Source organism: Pocillopora verrucosa, chromosome 13 (assembly GCF_036669915.1).
Source record: "Pocillopora verrucosa isolate sample1 chromosome 13, ASM3666991v2, whole genome shotgun sequence".
NCBI classification, from domain to species: Eukaryota; Metazoa; Cnidaria; class Anthozoa; order Scleractinia; family Pocilloporidae; genus Pocillopora; species Pocillopora verrucosa.
The window spans coordinates 4,652,244-4,669,743 of record NC_089324.1 but is presented as its reverse complement, the minus strand read 5'-3'; the positions used below and the strand labels follow the sequence as shown (position 1 = coordinate 4,669,743).

At 36.4% G+C, this 17,500-nt stretch overlaps 1 protein-coding gene across 1 annotated transcript; it reads left to right on the top strand.

Moving 5' to 3' along the window:
- The first annotated feature begins 2,228 nt into the window (after positions 1-2,228).
- LOC136277706 (uncharacterized) lies at positions 2,229-14,081 on the top strand. Its single transcript, XM_066160241.1, has 6 exons — positions 2,229-2,384; positions 2,588-2,991; positions 6,576-6,956; positions 8,049-8,366; positions 9,193-9,483; positions 9,948-14,081. The coding sequence occupies exons 2-6, from the start codon at positions 2,757-2,759 to the stop codon at positions 10,415-10,417; spliced, it is 1,695 nt and encodes a 564-aa protein (XP_066016338.1). The 5' UTR covers positions 2,229-2,384; positions 2,588-2,756; the 3' UTR covers positions 10,418-14,081.
- The last annotated feature ends 3,419 nt before the right edge of the window (positions 14,082-17,500 follow it).

The following is a 17,500-nucleotide window of genomic DNA, read 5'->3' as shown; positions in this document are numbered from 1 at the left end:
CTCAAAGCAATCGTTCGGCGATATCGCTCGAGCGTAAGGTCGGCAAGCTGACATTACTGGATAATGGCCAACTTTGTTCCTATTTTTCTCCCTTTTTTCATCACTAAAGAATTCAATCGAATTAGCCAAACTCTTCGCGACTTCCCCTTTTTTTGACAAGCCTTCCTTACTACAGACATGTCTTGAATAACAAAACAATGCCCTGTATGTTTATTAGAATTACAAGAAATACACCACATTACTCAGGCTCGGTACATTTCTCAGGATGCAAGATCAAAGCGGTCCGAACAATCGCGAACAGCCAAGACAGGTACAGTTTACCCACTTTAAAATGTTCCAGGGAAATGGTAACGACGTGCGAAAGAGTAGGCGGCCAGATAAATGGTGATTGTGGATGCTGCCTGACGTCCGCCGTTTTTTCGCCCCAGCAACCGCTTTTTTGCTGGCCGCTGTCCTAGGCAAACAATAAGAACACAAAACTCATGTAAACTATCGAATACAGAGTTATATTCCTCTAACTCTAAACGATATAATTACAAAATTCTTAACGGTATTTTTTGTGCATCTATTTTTTTATTGTTTTCTATAAATAGCCACATTTCACCTGTGGATTAAGCTTCCTATCAGGGTTTTTCATTGACAGTTATCGATCAATTTCGAATACGTTCAACTTCTCTACCACTCTTTTGGGTAGAAGCTCTCCATACTCCGTGTGCTACCAGAATTCAATATAGATCAATATACGCCCGCTGCCCCGTGCCTATTCCTACATGATTTCCTTGTTGCTCAACTTTGTCTCACGTATTCGTTATATTTCGCTATCGAAACTAAGCTGGGTGTCTAATAAAAGATGTTTATAGGACTCAATATGGGAAAAACGTCGTGTGTGTTTCTCGTGTTCTTGCTATACGCCTTCCCGCGATTGCCTCAACACACTTTAAATTCCAAGTTAAATTTGCATGATAGCATCACGATTCTAGAAGAATTTGCATTCAAAGTTGTGTCTTGTCAAATTAGAAATTTTTTTTATCAAAGGCACTCCTTCATAACTCTTAAACTTGGGTCAATCTCGTGGGAAAATGAAAATCGTGGCCTTAACAAAGCTGAAAATAATAATAGGGTCGACTTCCCCAATCTCTTTCTCAGTTTTAAAAGCGAAATACGACAGCTGATCAATGAAAATAATTCCTTTCATGTATTCAACGCCATTTGGTTTTGAAAGCTGAGGTCACCTTCTCAATTTACTAATTTCTTTCTATATTTATTTTTGATCTTAAGTTACCACCCCATTATTATTTTTAATGATCAAATGTCACGAAACATCAAGGAAAAAAATGAATCCGTCGTTGACGCACAAATTCTGAAATGGGGGTGGAATTCGTTATTAAACGCCCTCGTTAGTTGTTGATTACGGTTTATTACCTCACTTTAGAACTATCCAGCTCTTCGAGACTTCCCAACTTCCGAGTCAAGATATACTTTGCCTAGGATCTCAGCAGATCCTAGTCGGTTGAGTTTAGAGCCCGTGAAGAAGCTTCGTGTGGTGGGAATTTGCACGCTGGTTGCTGGGCCTGTCTCTCAAAACAAGCGTGTTTTCAAAAACGAAAAGTTTTGACGTACTCTTCTTCTGAATACGCAAATAGCGTTGGGTTGCTTCCGACAGACGGGCGGCATGAATTGGCGTCATGCGATCATTGATTAAAATAGGGCAGCATTGGTACATTTCAAAACAAAAGATTAACCGACAACCGAAAAGAAAAATATGAACAAAATCTATAAAAACTGAAAAAGAGCAAATTGAAGATATTGAAACTCAAAGTACACATTAACAGGAGACGAAAAATCACCTTAAAAAAAACAAACAAGCAAAAAAAAAAACCAGACAAAAAACCAGAAGTTCTAATGTCGTATGTTTACAATTAAAATCGACCATTTTCGATTCTGAATATTAAGAAAATTGAATGCGAATGAAATTGAACATACCAAAAGTTTTGTTTTCGAATGGTAAAAAAACAGCATCGCTTACGTCATTTTCAGCTACGTTGTTGGTCTTACAAGTTCTCGGAGGAGTCATTCCCATCAAGAGAAACCTTTTTACTCCTCCTGTCAATATTCCTATAAGGCTCTTAAAAGCTCGTGGAAGCAGACAAATATCATGCTTCGGACACTCATTTCAGAGCTCTTCAAATGGTCACTCACACACACACACACCCTCTTACAAAATTAGACAGGTTTCCGGTCCCGCCTAAGACAATTAAACGAACTTCTTCGATACTTCGTCAGTTCTGTGTTTGTGTCACTCATTCCACAAGTCGTATCGCTGTGTTTGTGTCGCTCATTCCACAAGTCGTATCGCTGATCTCTTTAAAAGTGCGGACAAGCAGGTGAAAGCATTTTAATTTTCCCAGTTCAATTTACCTCGATGAATTTTTCAAGTCACGTTCTGGTTTTGAGATTGCCATCTGCCTGATCAGTTCTAAGTATTTACTCTGGTTCCAGGCCCCTGCAGAAGAGTATTTAATAAACGTGCATAAAAACTTGTGCTTAATTATCTTCTACGACCACCGTTGTCAACATTTTTCTTCAGATCCCAAAGAGGAAAGTGTATTTTGGAATTTTTAGCAAGATTTCTCTACGAGACGCAAGTATTTATCTACAACCATTTCGAAATTCGAGCAGGCCCAGAAGGGAATCTATTTAACTCTTTCCAGTATTTCCGAGAGGTTTTGATGAGATCCAGATAAGTGAACTAATCTATGATTGCGAAGGAACTTCTACTACTTTTTGTTTTTTGCGGAGTGGAATTTACCTCTGCTGTATCGGAACAATGGGAACAGAGATCGCAATGCCGTAACCAGACGGTAGTTTGTCCTTGCAAGGACAGGCGAGGAGTGAGTGGCCATGTGCTTGTGGTAACGTGTAGTGATCAAAACGATCCAAAAATTCAAGTTTGCGGAGGGAAAGCTTTATACTCAGGGGAGTGTGGAAAAGGTGAGTTTGTTGCAATTTTAGTGCAATTTAAGTTTTATAATTGAATTACGGTGTTACTTTAATGTGATTTGTTAAGCTTAACTTTGTGGAGATCTCTTGTGATAAATTTTTTCAGCCATCTAGTGGACTGTATTGCCAAATTGGTTGTGAAATTGGAAAAGTAAGTGGTGGAGGAGGAGGGCTACCATTTCATTGCAGTAGTAAGGCAAAGACTCCAAGGAGTGTCATTTAACGCCTTTCCGCTAGTATCGTGAAGTCACAGTAAATATTTGATTTCATCCGGAAACTTCCGTTGTCAAATTATATTTCCAAGATTACTAATTGATTTGATATCACCTCAAAACCCTCGAAAGAAAGTAGCTTAAAGAATTGCGAAAAAAAAACATGATTATAATAAATAAAGAGATAAGGTAAAGTAAGTGATGGAGGAGGAGTAGCGCTCGTTGTTTGTATTTTGACACCCTGGAGTCTAGTCAAAATACGGCATAACTCGTAAAAATATTCAGCGATACTACATACCAAAACATCTAATAAGATATGTTTTAAAATATATTTACATGGAGTCTACGCTTAATGCAATCAGCTTTAAAAGTTTACAGATAATCCAGAGTCTTCCGAGGTAGAAGTGTTAATCCTAAACTAACATTAAATTCTTGTTACTAAGTTACAAGATGTGTAGCCGCTAGAGGGGAGAATTAATTATCACTTTGAGCTTGGGAGTGAAAGGGTTAAAGAGTTCTTTGTATGGAAGTTTCATATACATACATGCAGAATTTTTTCCCCAAAATTATTGCTGTGGTGAATTTGCTGGCACAAATTTGCACACAGGATTTCTGAGTTACAGTATGGCTGCTTGTCACATCCTCTTTGGATTGTTATTGTGATTCAAGACTATAATCAGCTCTTCACATAGTGAAATATTAAACATTTCAATATCATAAATGAAAGTGGAGAGGCATTCATTGTTCTTATATACCTCTTGTACAATACAAATGCAGGAGTAAGGTTGGTTGAGTGACCCAATCTATTCGTTGTAAAAATGCACACACCAATTTGTATGCTCTTTTCCTTAGAGAAGCTTTAATTTTCGTTCAGCCTGTTCTCTTGGGCCCTAATATCTCCCTGGAGAGGATGCCCAAGGAAAGTGAACATATGCACAGTGGTGTTTAAAACCTTAAACTCCCTAGATCCAATCAGTAATTCTTCCTACTGACTGCCAATATTTCCTGTGTACTAGGCAAAGCAGAAATTGTCATGTAGCCAATTAGCTTGTTGGTTCTCTTGGCTTGTTTGCGAGACAACATATTATTGGAATCATATAGTGAAATTACATGTTTTCACTTCAAGGTGATAAATGGTTAAAACCCTGACAAGGAGAATTTGCTTAATGTTCAAGATCTTTCTGAAGTTGGCAGTTGTTTCATTTCCTCTTATGACCTTAGTCTCTTTGTCTCTGATCAAGCAGTTTAGAAGCTTGTCAATCTTAGAGGTATCTGAAGGTTTCACCCAATGCAAGTTTCCCCCTACCACCTTTTAAGAGTTCACCCCCTGAAGGAAAGCGAGTTTACCCTCAAATCTGTCATCTTGGTTTCAAACAGCAGAACTTATTCTTTTCTGTCTAAATCATAATATGTATCAAGTAACATGTTATTTTTTTTGCCATGGCAAACACAATAAATAGCCAAAAAACGACAGGTTCAATGAAGGACAAGTGCAAATAGCAGACTATGAAATAAGCAAATTGGTTTGTGGTTCAGATCTGTGTTGGCTCCTGAAGATGCTATTTTCAGTTTACAATAGAACCTTGCTAACTTGAATTCCCATGGGAAAGAAAATGGTCCAACTTAGCTGGGGTTCAAGGTATCAGGGTTCAGGCATTGAATTTCAATTATCCTGTTTATAGTTATTTAAGAATCATGTTTTTTAACCATTCTAATACAATCAATGACCACTTTTGTACATTTAGTTTGTTTTATAAAAGCCTTTTGATGGGAACATTAAGTGCAGGAAGTTTAGCTAAATGTATTTGTTTCAACAAAGGGTATCACATTCATATTAATTGCAATTAAAGATTGGAACATGTTGATCACCTTTGTTTTGACACATAAGCATTTATCTATCAAGGTTGTTTGTTAAAGGTAGAATTATCAGGAAAAATTTGAACTAAGGGATAGTAAAATTAGTTTAAGTTGGAGTACTGAGGTTGAGTTGGAGTGTTTCACTAAACAATGTTTGTAAAAGTAGTTTTTAAAATTATCCACAAGCATCAGCATAAAATAATTTTTAACTCTTTAATTCCCAAGATCAGATTGTTAATTCCCTCCTCTGGCTGCCTCACATTTCCTTGTAAATTCGTTATGAGATCATGGCGCTAGATCAAGATAGCAGCTTTTACCTGATAAGTTTGAGTGTCCTCATCACCTGTTTGCTGAATAATATATGGATGTTATGGGGAGAAGGTTCATGTCAATCACTTTTGGGAGTTTGAGGGTTAAACCAATTGGGTCAAGACCAGAGTTCTGTTGGGGCTTTGCAACACTGGTGCAGTAGTCGTGTGTTAATCAACACACCTGGTTCTGGGTTGCTACAAAGTGTGAGCTGGTGAGGCAAGGTATGCAAGACGTGTCGGCCATGCAAGCCATTGCAAAATAAATTTTTTTAAAGACTTCTAAGAAAATTCCTTAGATGGAAATACATGAAAAATATTATAGTTAAGTATTGTTTTGCAGCTGGAAAATGCTTGCAGAATGAGGGCCATCATGCATTGTGTAGCAATGATGTTTATAAGTTCATGATTAATCCTTTTTTCATAATTTAGTAGTATTATAGAAAGCTATTGTTACATTAAGAGAAATTTGTAAAGCATGAAAGGATTCACTTTAATTTACAATTAGTAAGTAAAATAGGATGAAATAGCATTGTTCTTTAATTCTTTAATTTCCAGATCAAATTTGTAATTCTCCTCACTGTCAACCATACAATTTGTACAATGTTAGGTCAGAGAGTTTAGTATTGGATTAACCAATTATCCCAAATTAAAATTTTTCTTTATTCTCATCACTCATCTGGTTGATATTGTATTGATATTGTGAGGAGAAATTCTGTCTTGGTCACTCATGGGAGTTGAAGGGCTAAGTCACAAAGAAATCCCTCAGGGTTCTTTTAATTAAAAAATTGTGTCTATAGCTTGTCTTTATGTCTTGCATGCCTAGCTGCCTTGTGTATTTTGTAACATTCTTGGTCATTTGCATGTCCAATCAGTAAAAAGTAATTTAACAAATCAGTTAAAGGGTATTATTGAAAGATATTATTTCAGATAGGGTATGTTGCATGCAAAGAGTAATTGCAGTAGTTATATTCAGTATTACAAAGAAGGGTTTCTTGAGCAACCTAGGCTTTTGAATTGTGTCATTAATTGTGGATATTGAAGCAAAGTCAGGTTAACCTGTGGTTATTAACTTCATACATTATCAGAACCAACTCTTTTTTAGTTTGAAATAATATTAAATCATTCAGTTATTTGTAAAATATCCAGTTCACAAACTAATTATAATGATTAATTGATTGATTGTCTTCTTATTTAGTGTACTTTTTATCAAAGAGGCACAGACGTGACACAGGAAATTGTAATAATGGAATCATTCCAGGATCCCCTCACTCCTCAGATGATGCAGACCCCTATATAAATATGACCTCTGGATCTACCATAACAAAAGAAGTGGATGGCAGCCACAGATTTAAATGCAATGTCTATTCAAATTTTGCGGCAAATGTAACATGGCTGATTAATGGCATACTTATTTCTCTGGATTCCGAACTGAAAAGGGAGAAATACAAATTTGAATCCTGCAAACGAAGTCTACATGTCACACAAATTTCAGAAGAGGATGCAGGAAACTACACATGTGTTGTGACAAATGAGAAGGGGAAAAGTTATTCAGCTACAGCTAAGTTGATTTTCAAGGGTAGGTAACCATGCCTGGTCTGTAATATAATCTTTGGAGCAAGCTTTTCCCCTCACAACTAAGACCCAAGTATAACACATGCCTGTAGCTGCCAGCTTGCCCTAAATTTAAAGGAAAAACTATTATCCTTAAATCATGGTGCAGACTGAGTAGGCTCAAGTGCTATATTTAGAGTTATCTCTCTATTGTGTGTCAGACTGGTTTAGAAAACTGTTGTCTTCAATCATATGAAATGATCTCATAAGACTGACACATGTTAAAAGCAAACTAATGCATTTTAAATTGATGCTCCTCATCAGCACACTTAAACACAGAATTTGAACAAATATGAGATTTGACCAAACATGAGATTTGACCTCTTCTTTGCCTGTGAAAGCAAAGAACAGTTGGAGACGGATGATAGTAGATTTTGGGTAAAAAAAAAAGAACAGCAGAGAATTTTGGCAGACCTTTCAGTAAATAGGGTAATTATTGTGGCAGGGCTGTGGCCATGTATTCTATTTCCTAAGACATTAAATGAGTTATAATGTCATCTGTGCATTCATCTGGATAATGGAACTTGTGAGAAAGTAAAGAAATTAGCAAAGTTATTTTTAGAACCTGAAAAAGGAACAGACATTAAGAAAAATTTTGAAAGTAGATTGATGCAGATTTAATATATTTTTACTGCTGCATTAAGTACTGGGGTGTAGGCTATGAAATCCTTATTATTTTGCTGAGTAAAATTTTTGTGAGACAACCAAATTTTGGTAAATTGCATTTAATTGTTGGTTGAAACATTCGCAGCCATCAGTTTAATTTGAGAATGGAATTTTTGTACAAACCTTTCTGCATTGACCTTACTGTACAGGCTATAGGTTTTAATTCAATCTTAAGGAGCTATGAATGTAGAAGAGTGAAAAAATTAAAATTGCTTGAAAAAAGTCATCAAATTTGCTTACAAAACATTTTGTTGTTGGTGCTGATGGACTGGAACTGCAGGATTAAATACAATGAAATCTATTATCATTGAATACATTGACTTGGCTTTGAATACGAGGAAAAGGTTTGAGTAACATTTGATTCTTACAAAGTTGTCTATTTTAATTTCAGTACCAAGAGGCCCAGTTATAGAGTATGCAAAACTTGATGGTTTGGACACAGCTTACATTGGAACTACAGTCAACATCACTTGTAAAATCCAAGGCTTTGATGGTGTGAGTGGCCATTTCTTGAAGAATGACATAAAGGTAACGGAGGATGATGAACCACAGAAGTATGAATATTTCATGCCAAGAGTAATAGTTACACCTCCCAACTATGTTTTCCATCTGGAAATTAAGAATGTCACCATGGAAGATGCAGGAAACTACACATGTAAAGCTTCCAAAGATGGACTGAAATCAACAAAAACATTTCTTCTTGAAGTTGGTATGGTAAATGACTCTTTCTTGCATTTATTGACAGAGGTTTTTTTTACACAGTACCATCTACTCTGTGTGGTGATGTATCACCTGCTAATTTTTATGAACCCCCAATCTTATTCTGCTTCCCTTCAGAAATACATGTCTGCAAAATAGTATCCTCTACTTAAAGTTTTGCTATTAATATTAATTATATGTTCTCATCAACTATTTTGTGAGTGTGTTGGTATTCATTTTGGTCATGCTTGAAGTTAATGGTCTTATAAGATAAGATTGACTGATTCCTACTTGTGATGACTATTTCTCACTCCTGACTTTTATATTGTAAATCTAAAACATCTGTTTGTGTGGATTTGATCTGGAAATCTGTTAGGGAATTTCACTGTTTTCATGATTTGGAAATAAATGTAGCTGTTTTCAATAACTAGAGAAGAATTGAAAAGCCCTCAACAGAATATTGGGCTGAGTTGAAAGGGAGTAGAGTTGGGTTAGACACTGTTGAAACTAAAAATGTGTATTTTCAAGGGGGATTGTTTTCCAGCTCTGAAAATTCCTCCCAACTGAGCTCCCATAGGACAATGAAGCAATATCACAGTTTTTACAATTAATTGTTTAGGGATTTTTCCCTTAATTTAATCCTTTCACTCCCAGGTGCAAATAGTGAGTAGTTTCTTCCAATGAAAATGAAACTGTAACCACTGCTTGTGCTTTGGTCTTTTCATTTGGCCTTTGAACCCTAATGGTATCTTGTGATTTGAATTTCATAAAAATATAAATTTTTTTGACTTGTGTAATTCAAATTACTCATTTTATTATCCATTTGTTTTAACCAGAGTTGACTGCAACATCACAAGCTGTCACCAAGATTGCTACGACAGACATGGCTGCAACATCACAAGATGTCAGTCAGATTGTCATGATAGGCATGGGTTGCACTTTTTTTATTATCATAGTTGTAGCACCTCTATCATTATTTATTGCGAAGAAGAAACGTTGGCTGTGGTTCTCTTCCTCAAGACACAGCCATAATCCAGAGTGTTTCCCTTGCCAGCCAATGTTAGATGAGAATGGAGATATAGAGAATGCTGAGTGTGCTGAAGTTTTGAAACAGTTGCCAGAAATAGGTATTCAATAACTTTTTGCAATGTCTATTACAACAATCTAATCTATACCCAGCTTATGATTTAGCAAGAAAGTACTTAAATGAAAGCTATTTAGTCTGTTAGTTAACCCCAGCCCTCTTTCAGGAATTCAACTTCAACGTGCTAAAACACTTAGTATACTTAATTTTTTGCCATACATCAGTTCAACCATGTGCTAATTTGTCTCGTTTATGTTCAAGATGTTTACTTGAATCATATTCATTTTGCTTCACTACATTAATGCCACATCATTTTACCTGTGTTGTTGCATTGTTAAGGTTTGTTTTCAATTTTTACATAGTTTTTTCATTCTGTGTTTTTACTCTGCATTTGTGAGATATTCACTTCTCCCTTTGTGAGTGGAACATAACACTCCAAGATAAAAAAAGTTGTGGCTTAAGCATGAGTTGTGCATTCATCAAAAACCTGGTTGGATTTTGTTTCAGATTATGAACCAAGGCATGACGTGTTTATATGCTATTGTTACAAAGATGTTGGCTGGGTGAAAGAACTTCATGCTGAGCTTGAAAAACGAGGTTTCGAGTGCTGTATTGACTTTAAGACTTTCGCTATTGGTGTACCAATAGTGCAAAACATTACTGAAGCAATTTGCTACAGTAAAAAAACAATTGCAGTACTTTCCCCAGACTTCATTAAAAGTGAGTGGTGTACACATGAGCTACACAAGGCGCTTTCCAGGGTACGATATCATCAGGTTGTACCAGTTATGTACAAGAACTGTGAAATACCATTTGCTCTTCAAGACACAACCTACCTGGATTGGGAAAACTGCAATGTGAAACCCTACTTCTGGGAACAGCTTGAAAAAGCTTTAAGGAAACCAAATGGCGAGGCTTACAACAGAAGTCATCCCCAAAATGGAAATCAAAGCTCCACAGTCTCTTCAAGTCTCTAAATGGCAGAGCCAGGTAAATTACCTAACATACCTATTTACTCGTGTATGAGTCGACTTTTTGCGACCAAAAAATCAGCCCAAAAGATCACCCTCGAATTATAAACGAGTCATACACAAAGACCTGACCTAAGCAATCCAATAAATTAGCAAAACAATAGCCGAAGTCCGTTAGGAAAACCGAGTTTACAAAATCAGTTCCAATTGTGTTGGAGTTTCGTCAGTTTTCAGCGCATTCTTTGTCAACAAAAAAGTTTGAAATAATAAATTTTACGAGTCTTGAATACAAAGCTACTGGAGCTGATTTCGGTTGTGTCTTCTGATCTGTAGAACAGACATTTTTTCTTACAGTTTCGTTGCTGTTTACGGTGCTGAACTTTCGTTTTCATCGATCAGTTGCTTAGTGACCTGGCAAATGTTGTTGTCTCGCGCGATCTTGTTTGTTACGCGCGATCCTTCGAAGCTCTTTGGTGTTCCTTTTGTCTACTAGATCTCCTTTCAATCTCAACAAATAAGATAAAGGTTAGTTAAATGTAAGAAGATTCATTTCAGTGCTATTTATAAAATATGGTAAAATACTTCTCCAGTAAATCGAAGAGCTCATGTGTGCTTAATCGTGGGAATATAAACAAGTGCTAATACACTTCACAGCACTCGGTTACATTTTGCTCTACAGTTTGTTCAATACATTCTCAGAAATAAGAGTTTAACTTTTTGGGAAATTTCTGTCGGTCTGAATTTTACCTCCTTAACTAGAAATGATGAAGAATCCGATTTTTGTCCTTAAAAATGGGGGGTCGACTCATACACGAGTAAATACGGTACTTAATAATAGACATGAAAAAATTACATGCATCTGGTTGGCTGAAAATTAGTGCATTTTACAAGTAACACAAGTGCAAAGTTGTAAAATGAGAGCAAATTACAAGTAGCACATGCATGCTGCCAATATTTGTCCATTTTGACTTTCTGTGATGCGTTTTTCATTTAAATTATTAACAAGTGACAACATGCTTTGACAAGCAATTTAGTGTAAATAGGCAATTGTAAATTTTTCAAAGATTAGGAATTGCCCTCATCCTATGAGCTTCCTGTGCAGTTTGTTGTCTTGAGATTGAGGTATAGGTGTTCCCTTTTGAGAAAATATGGTTCACTGTAGGGGAGCTTTCTTAGAGGTACATACCAGTAGGCATTTCTTATAGGAATGAGTAATAAGTAATTGTTGTTTCTGAGAAGCCAATGATAATTATGAGCTTCCTGTGCAGTTTGTTGTCTTTGAAAAATTTACTGCTGCTTATTAACACCAAATTGCACCCAAAATCATGTTATTGCCTATAATTACATAACTTAAACTACTACCATATCCTAGCTTGCTAAATTTAAGTTGAAATTGTGCCTTAATCATTAGGTCTGCATTTTATAGAGATTTTGTACCTTCTCTACTTGTTCGTCAGGAGAAGAAAATGCAGGTTTTTCTTAGCTATAATTTCTTTGGAGATTGAGGTATAGGTGTTCCCTTTTGAGAAAATATGGTTCACTGTAGGGGAGCTTTCTTAGAGGTACATACTGGTAGGCATTTCTTATAGGAATGAGTAATAAGTAATTGTTGTTTCTGAAAAGCCAATGATAATAGTTATCATTATTAAAGGCCACATGTAGATTAAGGGCGGATTGATTTGAAGCTTCAATAACCCCCTCTGGGCAAACTCTGGGGATTTGTCTGTTGCTTGTGCCCCAGAGGTGGTGAATTTGAACCATTGCTGAGTGGGGTGGAAGTTTAAATCAGTGGAATACACAAGGCATTTAAAGGTAAAGACTGAGTTTGCTTTTGTGAGTGATTGGCACAATGGGAAATTATCACTTTGTAGGATGATGCTTCCACCAAAAAACCAAACAACAGCATTGAAAACTTTTTTAAATTCAACAATTTTCCTTGATCACACAAAGATTCATTCAACATGTGTGCTTGGGTAGGGCATTTGAATGCAACTTTTTGTCCAGGGAAGGGGGGGGAGGAGGTTGTTGAAGCTTTGAGTTGGTAGTGAGACAATTAATAAAGAAAGATAATTACTATTAATATTATTGGTAATGCTACAAGTTAAATATTGAATATTAAATACTATGTTTGTTATATAATACACAGTGTTTTGCAAGGAGATGAGCAGCAGTGTTTGACATTATTGCACAGAATCATTTTTATGAGTGTTTAATATCACCAATCAGCACCTTTTGTGCCACTCAGTCAGGTTGATGAATGAATGGCAAAGTTTCTACTAATCTCAATCAGAGATTGTTTGTCAACTTTCCTTTTCAGCAAAGGCCTTTGTTGTTTAAATGATAGACAAATAATACATAGTTGTTTGTAAAAAAAGAATTTCTTCCATATCTCCATATCTTAGCAAACCCAGAACTATTTTCTATTTATTTATTTCTGATATTGATTTAACTTATTGGCTCAAATTTTTCATCTAGGGGATCTCCAAACAAATGTAAGGTTTCATTTCAAACAATTTTTATATCTTTTCACTACCAAGAACTGAAAAGACATTCTGCTATAAGAACTACAGTTGTACCCTTCCAACTCAAACTCAGTTTACTCAAAGCCCCTGGTAACTCGAACAAGATGCCCTGTCCATTTACCCCGTTATTTAGGTCATTTACTATCAGCTAAGTCAAACCTTCCTTAACTTCAACTGTTCTTTGTTTCCCTTTGTAGCCCTAGTTAGCAGGTTTCTTGTGCTTTTTAATCAGGGCAGTTCATGAAAAGTACATTTATTTGATATACACTTAAAGTCTGGTTCCTTGGGAAACAGCTGTTTTCCCCTTCAGTATCAATGTTTCCTAAGACAAAGGCAAGAGAAATATGGAGACTCAAGGGTAAACAAAATGGAGCTGTTTCCGGGAACCCAGACATTACATGCTTTGTTATACATCCAGAGGACAAAACCCATTGAGTTTTCAGTAACTAGCAGAGAGCTAGTAACAAATTGTCTTGAAGACAGCTTAAAAGTTATTAGCCCTCAATTTTTATGCACAATAGTTCACTTAAGCTTTGTACTCGTCAACTATCAAGCAATGGAAATCACAAGCTACACTGTAACAATCTAATTTTTTTCATAGTAAAAGTGCACATTTAACCCTTTATCTCCCAGAAGTGATTAACATGAAACTTCTCTCTAAATTATATAAACATATGACTGGAAAACAGGTAATGAGAATATTCAAACTTATCAGGTATAAGTCATTATCCTGATTTAACACCAAATTCTTGTTGCTGATTTTTCAAGGAAATGTGTAGCAGCTGGAGGGGAGAAGTAACAAGATGATCTTGGGAGTTAAAGGGTTAAAGACTAAATAAAATTTTTTAGATAGCTTTTACAAATAGATTACAAGAAAAAAGTTAAATTTATAAAGCCTTTAGATTAGTTTAAGCTTGTTTTCAAAAGCTAATGTAAATTCTATTCCAAACAGATCTTTTTTTTGTTGACAAAATTGAAAAGCAAAAAATTAACAGAGGTCCTTTCAACCTGACAAGAAAAATGATTCTTAATTCTTAATTTCGGTAGTAATCTAATTTTTTAATAGAAGTGTTAAAATTGACTTTTATAGAGTCTATAAAGTTGCAGTTATCTTTTGTGTATTTTAATAAATTAAACATCAAAGTTAATGTAAAGTCACTTTCTTTGTTGTACATCTCAGTGGGGTTCACTCGCACCCATCTGGGATGGGTGGGGAGGGAGGCAGAGAGAAGTTGGACAGGCACTAGTACTCCCATGTGAAATACTGTATTTCCTCTAATAAGTTCCCTCGCACAAATGAGCTTCCAACCCCTGAGCCCTTACGTCAAAAAAGCATTATTCTCACAAGTGACCCCCTCTCCTACCTCACTTTTTTGAATAATCAGGACACGAGGCAATCCCGTTTCTATTGCCACTTAGGCTACATACATCTTTTTAAGTGTCAACTACAGGAGAATAGTTTCTTTTCTTTTCTGTCAAGTAACTTACATTTACTCTTCTACCTCCATATTGACTTCACATCAAAGAGGATAATGTGAATAAACGTTTGTGTTTTTCTCTAAAAGATTTAGGCAAAATAAAGTTAAAGTTTGTTGGAAGGAAACCATTTTAAGTCCTTCCCCCCTTGATTGAGCACTCTCATCCAATAAGTGCCCCTCCTTTTTGCTGAAATTGTAAATTAAAGGGTGTAAACACAAATCAGAGGAAATAGGAAAATATTCTTTAATAATGTACATGAAAAAATTATGCACCTCTGATTGGTTGAAAATGAGTATCCTTATGTAACACCAGTGCAAATAACAAATAGCATGGACAGCCTTTCAAAATTAGGTCTGTCTTATCTTGGCAATGTTTTTTCATGTGCATTATTGACAAGTGATGACATGATTTCTCTTGCAATTTGGTGTAATATGCACTTGAAACTTTTTCATACACCACAAATTGCACTTGCCCTATGGGCTTGTGCAATTTTGTTGTCTTTGAAGAATTTACTTGTGCTTGCTTATTTACATGGATATATTTAACAAATATTAAACATCAAAGTTGATATAAAGACACTTTCTTTGCTGTACATTTAAGTGAGGTTCACTTGCACCCATCTGGCATGGGTAGGCAGGGGGACAGGGACAAGTTGAGCAGACACTCCCACGTGAAATACTGTATTTTTTCCAATAAGTGCCTTTACTCTACATGTAATAAGCACCTTCCCACAAATAAGCACCCAACCCCTAGGCCCTAATGTCAAACAAGCAGACCTCTCATATGAGGGGCCCCCCCCCTCTCCTCCTTCACTTTCTTGATTCTTTACACCCCAATATCAGTATGCATATTCTCCGTAATGAGTGCAATCCCCCACTCTCTCATGAACCTGAGTAGAAAGGATTTCCCAAAGGTGTGTAGAACTATAAATGTCTCGCACTTCTGTTATACCTGACTTCAGGCTTTTTAAGTCTGTTAACTTACCTCGGATATCTGTGCAAAATGAAGTATCTCGCCAGTCTTGTTCCGAGCACCTCTCCTCTAGAAACTCAACCTTCTTTTGCATCCAGGATCTCTCTTTGTCCTGCCCCCCTCCCCCTCCTCGGGATAGAGAAAGAGGAGAGGAAGGAAGAGAGAAGTCTCTTGTTCCTATTGGGGCATAAGAGAGAAGCGAGCAGAGCTCAAAATTTGCGGATAAATTCATTCTTTGTGCACGGCCCCCTGATTCAATCACATCATTTGCAAGATAAGCAATACCCGACGCTGTGATTGGTGCTGTGATATGATTGGTGCGAGATACATGCCACGATGCGGTAATCTGATTGGTACGAGATACATACCCTTATGCGACGATCTGATTGGTGCGAGCAACACACCACTTTACACGCTAACATAGAGTTACTTTCTTTAATATAAAAAAAAAAAAATAACTCAATAAATTCTACTTCATTGTGTGCCTCTGTATACCTCGTTATCTTTATATCCCACATTAACGGCCTGAAATGATACGTGTTACTCAAATGGGAATATTAGTCTGAGATAAAGGGGGACATACAATGTTAGATCCAAGTGTAACATTTTTTTTGATTATTCGTTCTTGCCTAATTTGTTTTTCCTTTGCGTACGCAAATTAGTTTATACTTCTTTTCGTCCATTTGTTTAGTCTTCTTTTTTGGCGTTAATTTAGGTGTTTATCTCTTTCTGTCAGTTTTCGTGCCCTCGTTAGCGTTTCCGTGCTGTTTCATCTTCATTAGCGCCTTTCTATAGTTTTAGTTTCCGCATGTTCTAGCGTATTTTCATATCGTAGTTTGTCAGTACAGTTTGTGAGTTCAGTTTGGTCCGCGCTTAGCGCAGTTCTGTTTAGTTTGTTTCTAGCCTCTTCGCGTTATTCGCAGTCCTCTTTACAGAAGTTTTCTCTGGCCAAAACAATGTAAGTGTACTTCACAGTCCTCGTTTTGCAGTTTTGTTATTTCTTTACTCTAATTTACCTTAGTCGCAACTTGTAACTTTTTTGCTTTTTTACCGTTTTAGTTTCAAACCACACTCTTAGTACCAAGCACGTCGGCTCCAATAAATCTTTTTCTTTTTATTTGGTTTGTGGTGTTATTATTCAAGGCCAGGAGTCTTGCAGTTTCATACAATGTTAAATTTGATCCGTAGAAAACGTCCAAGCTCGTGAGGATTGCGTAGAAAATTGAGTACCCTTTGGTACATATTTACGCGCACTATGTAACTTAAAGAGGGACAGCATGCCAGTTTACAAAGAAGACATTTCGTGTAAACACCTAAGTTATGTAGCTTTAATTTCAATTGGGATTATAAATTATAATAAATACATTATTTATACATTATATATGAATAAACCTGTCATGCTAGTAAGATTTTAATAGTAAGGTAAAACTTGAAATTTAAAGAATTGGTGATTTAGAGCCAATTTTTTAAAATAAATTATATTATATTAAGAAAGTTCCATCTAGATAGCCTCTAAAATTGTATTAATATTTTTCATATTTGTTAGCGGAGCTCGTACCGTGCGCGTAGCTCCATACTAACAAAAACTGGTAATCAGGGATCAAGCCTGGAAAATTTGGTAGCGTGCGACTGCATGAAGAAGATTCTAATTCAGCATGCGCGGCCGGCTGCATTGTGGGCACATCTACACCACCTTGCTCATGTGCATGGGAAGTTTCAACACAGCGTGTTTGAAAGACTTGCATAAATCTCAGGAGCACTCTCCTCGAGGTTAATTTGTTTGGTGCTTCGTTAAGCATGCGTAAGCAAGCTGCATTGCAGGCGTATCCACGTCACTTTGTGCTGAAGCACAACGCGTGTGTAATGCGCAGAGTCGAAAAGTTTCAGGGTTCGAATTTTATTTGGCGCAAATCACTGCACCTTGAGGTGGAGTACTTCTGCAAAGATGGCGCATAGGGTACCAATTTCCATCGAAAGTGACAAAAGCACTTTTTGGTCAAAAGCAATGTATAAAGAAGACAGCTGGTGTGGAAAGCATTCACTCGGAAAACTCTTAGACCATAAAAGATTCATGGGCAAAGTTTGAAAGAAATCGAGTTTTTGAACCGAAATGCTC

Bases quoted from the DNA above. Each gene is read 5' to 3' on its own strand.
- LOC136277706 (XM_066160241.1), top strand. From the start codon at position 2,757: ATGATTGCGAAGGAACTTCTACTACTTTTTGTTTTTTGCGGAGTGGAA. The intron at 6,957-8,048 runs GTAGGTAACCAT...TTTTAATTTCAG, and splicing joins AGCTAAGTTGATTTTCAAGG to TACCAAGAGGCCCAGTTATA. The intron at 8,367-9,192 runs GTATGGTAAATG...TGTTTTAACCAG, and splicing joins AACATTTCTTCTTGAAGTTG to AGTTGACTGCAACATCACAA.